General features: G+C 29.6%; 1 protein-coding gene across 8 annotated transcripts; it reads left to right on the top strand.

Moving 5' to 3' along the window:
• Positions 1–3,948: 3,948 nt before the first annotated feature.
• On the top strand, positions 3,949–8,740 carry LOC139891490 (uncharacterized). Of its 8 annotated transcripts, none has more exons than XR_011773685.1 (11): positions 3,949–4,099; positions 4,385–4,750; positions 4,859–5,009; positions 5,403–5,749; positions 5,835–5,982; positions 6,348–6,658; positions 6,765–6,897; positions 6,970–7,304; positions 7,403–7,868; positions 7,974–8,045; positions 8,159–8,739. XR_011773685.1 is itself a non-coding variant. In XM_071874461.1 (10 exons), exons 2-9 carry the CDS (start codon positions 4,418–4,420, stop codon positions 7,865–7,867), a joined length of 2,223 nt encoding a protein of 740 aa, XP_071730562.1. In that variant the 5' UTR covers positions 3,949–4,099; positions 4,385–4,417; the 3' UTR covers position 7,868; positions 7,974–8,739. The 8 variants fall into 8 exon arrangements, 5 of the variants coding, with proteins under 5 accessions (XP_071730562.1, XP_071730561.1, XP_071730563.1 ...); XR_011773684.1 differs by having other exon boundaries at positions 7,403–7,872; XR_011773683.1 differs by having other exon boundaries at positions 7,403–8,067.
• The last annotated feature ends 219 nt before the right edge of the window (positions 8,741–8,959 follow it).

Here is an 8,959-nt window from a genome sequence, read left to right as displayed (position 1 = left end):
AGTAATGTTTCTAAAATGAGCAAATGCACAGCAGAAGATTTCTTTCGTACCTGAGAATAAACATGCTTTCAAGTGTCAACCAAAAGGTTGGTGAGTTCATTAGTTTATCATAAACGATCATTTTCATCATTTTAATAGACCACAAGATTTTCATTTTCAGTTCTCATAAATATACGTCTCATGCATATAGACAAAAATATCATTCATATGGATTGAATACCTGGTAACCGACATTAACAAGATGCATATAAGAATATCCCCTATCATTCCAGGAAATCCTTCGGACATGATAAAAACGATTTCGAAGTACTAAAGCATCCGGTACTTTGGATGGGGTTCGTCGGGCCCATAGATCTATCTTTAGGATTCGCGTCAATTTGGAGATCGGTTTCCAAATTCTTAGGTTACCAAGCAAAAATGTGCATATTCAGCTTCGATCATTCAACAATATAATGTAGTTTCGATTACTTGTGTCTATTTCGTAAAACATTTATAAAAATTGCGCATGTATTCTCAGCCCAAAAATATAAAGGGTAAAAAGGCAAATGAAACTCACCTAATGTATTTTGTAGTAAAAATACATATGACAATATTGAACAATGCAGGGTTGGCCTCGGATTCACGAACCTATATCATTTGTATATTCATTAATTAATATATATATATATATATATATATATATATATATATATATATATATATATATATATATATATATATATATATATATATATATATATATATATATATATATATAATCGTAATTGAATAAATATATATATTATTATTAGTGATATAATTTTTATATTAATAATTTATATATACTTCATTATTTAATTAAATGTAATCATTTTGTATATAAAAATATTAATATAGTTATATTAATATATTTTTGGTTAATATTGTATTAAAATACTTAATTTGTTATATATGAATATCTATATAAAAATGTTAATAATAAAAATTTATATTAGGATTTATGTATCATGACAACATATATTAATATATTAATTGTTACATTTAATATATAGCTTAGTTACTATCATTTTAACAAAAATTTAGTGATATGTATTATTAATATTATTGTAATCTATTTTTATGTAAAAATATCTTTTTGTCATAATACTAATAATGATACTTATGATAATATTAGTAATAATAGTATTAGTAATAATAATAACTTGTTACAATACTAATATTAATGATAATAATAATAGTTCGCATTATTTTCGTAGTAACAATAATAATAATAATAATCATATTCATAATAATAATAATAATCATACTTATATCAATGAAACTAATAATAATAATAATAATAATAATAATAATAATAATAATAATAATAATAATAATAATAATAATAATAATAATAATAATAATAATAATAATAATAATAGTAATACTTAGTGATATTACATAATAATAACTAAAATGATAAGTATAACAATCATAATGTTAGTATTAACATAACAATAACAACAATTAATAATACTCATAATATCAATAATAATAATTATGATACTTATAATTTAGATGATAATAATAATAATTATAACACTAGTAATAATAATAACTAATGATAATAACAATAATAATAACAATAATAATAATAATAATAATAATAATAATAATAATAATAATAATAATAATAATAATAATAATAGTAATGATAAATATATCAAATTATACCTTAGAAGTATTAAAAATAAATAATCTGCCCGGGAGGGGACTCGAACCCGGGACCACTCGAAGCCCGACACCCCTCTTAACCACTCCTCTGTTGAGTCTTTTTCTGATTTATTACTAATCTGTAATCTTTTAACCCGAATCCTTCCTGACTCCTTCTTCTTCTTCCTTTAATTTTTAAAACCGTCTCAAAACCAAATTACGATAAATACAACAAATATTTTGACTCATCAATCAATTATAAACAAGTAATTACTCAGAGTTTGTAAAAAAAAAAAAATTTAAAAAAAAATTAAACCGCTGCTGGGTTACGGTTCAACAAAAAAAAAAAATTTGATTTTCGATTTTGATTGTGTTTTAGACAATTGTTATAACACAAAACTAACTTCAAATCGTTCCTAAAATCATTCTTAATCTTCAATTTATCTTGAATTGTAACAGAAAACACGAATTTGTTTGATGAACATTAGTTGACTTTTTAAAACCAAATCTTTGACTCTCAAATTCGTGATCGTTATGAAAAATTGAGGATTGAAACTTTCCAGATACTTTGAATGGAAGATTTCTAAAAAGACTGCAATTTTAGATTTGTAAAATATTTTAGAATTCGAACTTTGAGAAAAAAGTTACATAACATAGGCTATCGACTTCTTTTTTTATATATATAAAGTTTTCTGTTTTAAAATCACAAACGTAATTGATAAGTGATAATGGAAATAAAGTGTTGACTGATTTTCCAAATAACATTGATAAATCGTTCGTTTTATAATACTTCTGTGTCGACAGCAACCTTGAATCAGACAAGAGAAAGAAGAAAAAAAATAATAAATAAAAAATAAAGGATGAATGGATTGCTAACTGATTCTTGGATTGTTGTAGTGAATAAGTCGTGATTTGTACGAATTTTTGGAAAACAATTACAGTGATAGCAACTTGCAACTGAGTCTGGGATTCTAATTTGTATATACATGATTTTATAAAAATAATATTATTAATTAATATTTATAATGATATTAATAATAATTAAATTTCTAATAATAACTATAATATTTTCTAATAACTATAATAATAATATTAATGATATTAATAATAATTAATATTGATAAAGATAATAATGGTAATTAATCATAATGATAAATAAAATTATACTTTTAATTATTCTTATAATAATATTTATATTTATAGATTATAATTAATCCTGTTAGTAATGATAATAATAATAATATTATTACTAATATACTAATGATAATGATAATAATTACTATAAAATGTATAACAATAATACTAATAACATATCAACTTATACTTATCGAATTTCATATATATATATAAATACTTTATATAATAATTATAATGATAAGAATATTATGATAAAATAATGATACTAATATTAACATAGCAATTAAAATCTTAACTTGTAATTACATATAATATATTAACATTACATATTAATAATTATGTAACATTCATATAATATATTAGAATATTTATTTCAATAAACATAGTATTTTAGTTATGTACAAAAATCATATATATATATATATATATATATATATATATATATATATATATATATATATATATATATATATATATATATTGTTCACATATTTATTTACAAACAATTGTTCGTGAACCGTCGGGAATAGTCAAAGGTTAAATCCATTCATGTAGTCTATTCCAAAATTTTGAGACTCAGCTTTACAGACTTTGCTTATCGTATCGAAATCATAATTAGATTAGGTTTAAATTTAGTCGGAAATTCCCGGGTCGTCACATCTACCGCGGGAATGGATGAAGAAGATGCATCGGTACTTCAAGCGAAGAAAGCGGCAATTCGGGCCAAGCTTCGAAGTGGAAATTGAATCGTTTCGTATTGGTTTTTAATAAATAGGAATTGTAATGTTTTTATTTATTTTTTAGGAATTGCAATGTTTTTTTTAGGAATTAATGGAAGTTATTTTTATTTATGTTAATTTTTATAATTTTTTTAGTTATTTTTAAAATCATAATAATAATAATAGTAATAATAATAATAATAATAAATATAAATATAAACTGACATGTTCAACTGACAGAGGTAACCATCCCCACTTTTTTTGACTCAACAAGTCTGGTCTGACATGCCAAGTGACCTTAGTCACCACTCCCAGTGCTCTTAATGGTACTGCACGATAAAATTTTGACAGTGTCAAAACCATTTTCTTTTTCGAACCAAACTCACGCTAATTGACCAAATTATTCTCTAGATTGAAACCCTAATTCCCTTAAAATAAAACTGTACTAGTAGTTTCGTAACCAAACACCAGCGGCCCATTTGCCCTATTCCGGACTAGGGTTTCCACATCCCCAATCACTCCATTCATCGCAGATCTATTCCCTTCTTTCAACAAACAAACACCATCATTTCGTAAGTACCTCCTTTGCTTGTTCAAATATTTTATATTTCACTGATCAGTCAATTATCCTTAAAATAACACAATTAAATAGATTTATTTTTAAATTATCAACTAACTTAGCAGTTTGTTAAGCTCATGCCTTTGTAATTGAATTGTTACCAGTATATATAATGGATACGATACATGATATTTACATTTTATAGACAGTCATTACTACATTGAGGACATTAATTTTGTGCTGTTCTTATTGGGACCTTTAAATAGATTATAAATATTGGATTTTTAACTTTTTTCAGATATATGGTTTGATAGTATTGTGAATTGGGGCAATGGGTAGCCAAGTTCAGGGCAGTAATGATCGGTCACGAACGTACTGGACTCCGTCGATGGAACGGTATTTTGTAGACCTTATGTTGGAACATATGCATAAAGGGAATAGGGTTGGACATACATTTAACAAACAAGCTTGGACTGATATGCTAACTGTATTTAATGCAAAATTTGGATCAACGTACGATAAGGACGTGTTAAAAAGCCGTTATACGAATTTATGGAAGCAGTTTAACGATGTTAAGAATATGTTGGGACAAGGTGGATTTGCTTGGGATGAAGTTCGATGTATGGTGGTTGCAGATGATTATGTTTGGGAAGATTACCTTAAGGTGAACGACTATATATAATTGATAATAATGTAATTTGAACTTGTTGTTTGGGGTGAAAATTTGAATTGTATGATCATAATTATGATATTACTCTGGTGAGTTATGCAGGTTTGCCCAGACGCACGTACGTACAAGACAAAATCAGTGCAAAATTTTAGTGATTTATGTTTGATATATGGGTATACAACTGCTGATGGAAGATACAGTCGTTCGAGTCATGATGTAGATATTGAGGATGAAGTCAATGTAGCGAATTTAGGTTTGCTTTTATCTTTCCTAAGTAAAAGTTTTGGAATTTATTTGTTACAATATGTTAAAAGTGTCGGTTTTGGTGCATTTACAGATGAATGGGTTAATATCGGTTATGTTTTATCGCTAATGGGTCAATATGGGCTCTGTTTTATCTCTAATGGGTTAATCCAGTGAAGTAGAAAAATGAACATAGAAGTACAATTGCCGTATGGGTCAAAACAGAGCAAACTGTCGCTCATAGTTTATATCAATGAGTAAACCTTTCTAAACAATCCGCTTCGAATAATTGAGCCGCTAATTATGTACAATAAGTTTTTGACAAAAACTGTTTTGGATCCGGATAACCTGACCCGAACCGTTTTTACTAGTAAGTTTGTGTCAATATTTCTGTTTTTTGCAGGTGATGGGCTCGGAAGTCCGGCTCCATTGAATATAGAGCGACCAAAGACGGATTGGACATTAGACATGGATCAATTCCTGACCGAGTTGTTGGTACTTCAGCTAGAAAAAGGCAATAAACTTGATAATAATAATGCCTGTTGCAGAGAAGCATGGACTGAAATCCTCACTTCATTCGGCGCGAAATATGGGGCCCACCATACCAAAAGAGTCTTAAGACATCGGTACAAGAAATTGTTTAAGTATTATACCGATGTAATGGTTTTGCTCAAGCAACAAGGTTTTTCATGGGATGAAAGGGAACAAAAGGTAGATGCCGATGATGATGTTTGGCATGCTTACATAAAGGTAACATTCATGATCTTACATTTTGTATATATAGTTTTTTTTATCATATCTCTTCGTGTTTATATGTAGTATGTTTTGGTCATAGGCACACCCACAAGCACGATCGTATAGATCTAAGTCTATCCCAAATTATAAACATTTGGAGTTAATTTTCGGAACTGTAGTAACTGATGGTACAATAAATCATGACCTGGATAAGTACCTCGATGATTATGTAGCGGGACCAAAGGCTGGTGCGTAATTTTTTTTTTTAATCTTTTACTTCTTGTGAATAAATACTGCATTGTAACCATAATTAATCCGCATTTCTAGAGTAAACACTAAATTTTAGTGTTGCAGAACTCGGAATTACTCAGCGGGTACTCGGTTTTTGTAACTCAACGAGTACTCGGTCAAACTTGGTCAAACTCGGCCAAAACTCCGAATTACTTGGAAAATCAATCAAAACAAGGTCAAAATCGGTCAAAGTCAAACTTGGTCAATATTTAAGTACTTCCGAGTTGCCGAGTACTCCCTAAAAAGTTCCGACTAAGTACTCACCGAGTAGCGATTTTTGCAACCCTGCTAATTTTGTATGGTTTAATCAACATTGTTGTAGGTGGTGAACGGTCGAGAACTCACTGGACACCCCCGATGGACCGTTACTTAATTGACTTGTTGGTAGACCATGTAAATAAAGGAAACAGAATTGGGAAGACATTTGTTGCTCAAGCTTGGATTGACATAGTTAAGTCATTTAATGCCAATTTTAGCTCTAACCATGACAAAGATGTCTTGAAGAATCGATTCAAACATTTGAAGAGGCAGTACAATGACGTAAATACCCTTTTAATGGAGCCTGGATTTTCTTGGGACGATGCACGAGAAATGGTGGTAGCCGAAGATCATATTTGGGATGCTTACATCGAGGTAAACATGTTTTTCTTGTTGCATCTTTCAGGCCTAAACTTACGTTGTTACATTGCTTTTTTCATTTATCGAGGTTTGTTCCTTCTGTAACGTGAAATGTATGCAGACACATACGGATGCAAGATGTTACAGAGTTAAAACTGTGCCTAATTACCATAAGCTGTGCCTCATTTATGGTCAAAATAATACTGAGGGGCGATACAGTCATTTAGCACGCAATGCTACTGTATCAAGTTTAGGTATGAATGTATGTTCATATAGAATTGTTTAATTCAAGTGTAGTCTTATGCATTGTTTAAATTTGTTTGTAGATGAAGGTAGCAATAGTTGGATAATTTCAGAAGCAAAAGAAAATACCGATTGGACACCCGAAATGGACGAATGCTTCATTGAACTAATGCTGAATAAGCAAATGGGGAATAAGATTGATAATAGTTTTGATGAACAGATTTGGACGGAGATTACAACATTATTTAACGAGAGATGTAAATTACAGTATGATAATCGGGCTTTACAAGATCGATTCTCATACTTCATGAAACAGTTTAATGATGTCGAAAATCTGCTTAATCAAAATGGGTTTTATTGGGATGACCCTTGCCAAATGGTTGTAGCTAATGATGACGTGTGGGACGCTTATAGCAAGGTTATATATTTATGTATATTTTATCATTCAAAATTATCAATAGTAATCTCTCTAATTCAATTCAGTTATATAACAATCTAATATTTGATGATTTACAGGAACACCCTTATACAACCTCATATAAAGGTACAGTCTTGAAACACCGTAAAGATTTGTGTGTGATATTTGGAGGCGGCAGCTTTGAAAAGTCAACAACAAAATCAGATAGTCAACTGGGCATAGAGACGCAAGAAACCGATATATCTAACAAGAAAAAGAGGGTAAAAAAGTTTTCGTTAGATTCAGGACGTAGTAGCAAAGTGCAAAGAAACAATAGTGATGATATGAAGGAAGCTTTGACAGATATGGCGAATGTTGTTTCGAAGTTGGTTAATGCAAAAACAGATAAGAACTATAGTGCGATAGAAAAAGCGGTTGATGCGCTTCAAGCTATATCCGATATAGATGATGATCTGTTATTGGACGGTTGTGATATTCTTGAAGATGAGAAAAAAGCAAAGACCTTTTTGGCGCTAGATGCTTCGTTAAGGAAGAAGTGGTTGCTCAGAAAGCTCGGGCGCTAGTGTAGGTATATTTTACCTTTTCGAACATTTAATACTAGTTAAAGTTATGATCGGATTATCTGAAATTGCAAGATTTGGGATTTTTTTGGGATTTGCTTTCTTGCAGCTATTTTGTTGTTACAACTTATGGTAAACTGGATAGCGGTTATTGTTTGTAGCTCTTGGTTTTGAGGAAATGGTATCAAACATAATACAGTAAAGTAATATTTATATATAAATAAATTTATTACTAGCCTTAAACGGAATTAATAATTAATAAAAGAATATTATTGGATGTACTCACTGTTTTAGCGGCCACTGAAGGCAAACTTTCGGGGGATAACTGTAGCAAAGACCGAATGTACGAAAGAAGAGGAGGATTTTCGGATACTCCAAACAAAGAAATAACGGAGGTCAGGATAAAAACTGGATAACATGTTGCTGAAAACACGATGAGTTTTGAATTCGTACAATTGAGCCTGCGTAGACGATATCATTGAACTTGTAGAATCATGCCAGTATACCTCACTACTTCACTTGGCGTAGGATCAAATGAGTTTGGAACAAATATGAAAGCTTGAGAACGCAACGTCTCGCTATCTTTTGCTTTGAGATGCTCATCGCATTACACAAGTATGTGTAGTACTTGGACATTTGAGATATCCCTGGTAATTGTAAATTTTGCACATCAACTCTGTTGGTATGAGCATTGATGGAAGAAAGTTTGTTTGTTTGTTTTTTTTTTTTTTTTTTTTTTTTTTTTTTTTTTTTTTTTTAATCAGAAGAACTAGTTTTCAATTAAAGAACTCGTTTGAGATGAGATGATAAGGATGTATAAAAATTACCAGGAAATCATCTAAAATACAAAAATGCCTTTGCTTCAATTGTTTAATTACACTACATTCAGGGTAAAAGAAACAATTCAGACGTAGTAAACTATTGGTGTCTTTGGGTTTGGGTCGTCGATGTGACGAAGAGTATGGAAGAAGAACACGGTTTGATGATGCTCGTATTCGGCATTTTAGAAAACCCTATTTCGTTTTTTATGTTCGATCGATGATTTTTATTCGCCGTGTTTCTTTTTTCGTTTTGCTTTTCTCGTGGTAATCTAGT

This window comes from Rutidosis leptorrhynchoides, chromosome 2 (assembly GCF_046630445.1).
Source record: "Rutidosis leptorrhynchoides isolate AG116_Rl617_1_P2 chromosome 2, CSIRO_AGI_Rlap_v1, whole genome shotgun sequence".
Taxonomy (NCBI): domain Eukaryota; kingdom Viridiplantae; phylum Streptophyta; class Magnoliopsida; order Asterales; family Asteraceae; genus Rutidosis; species Rutidosis leptorrhynchoides.
Note: the sequence above shows the minus strand (reverse complement) of the source record. Positions and strands in the feature narration are given on the sequence as shown.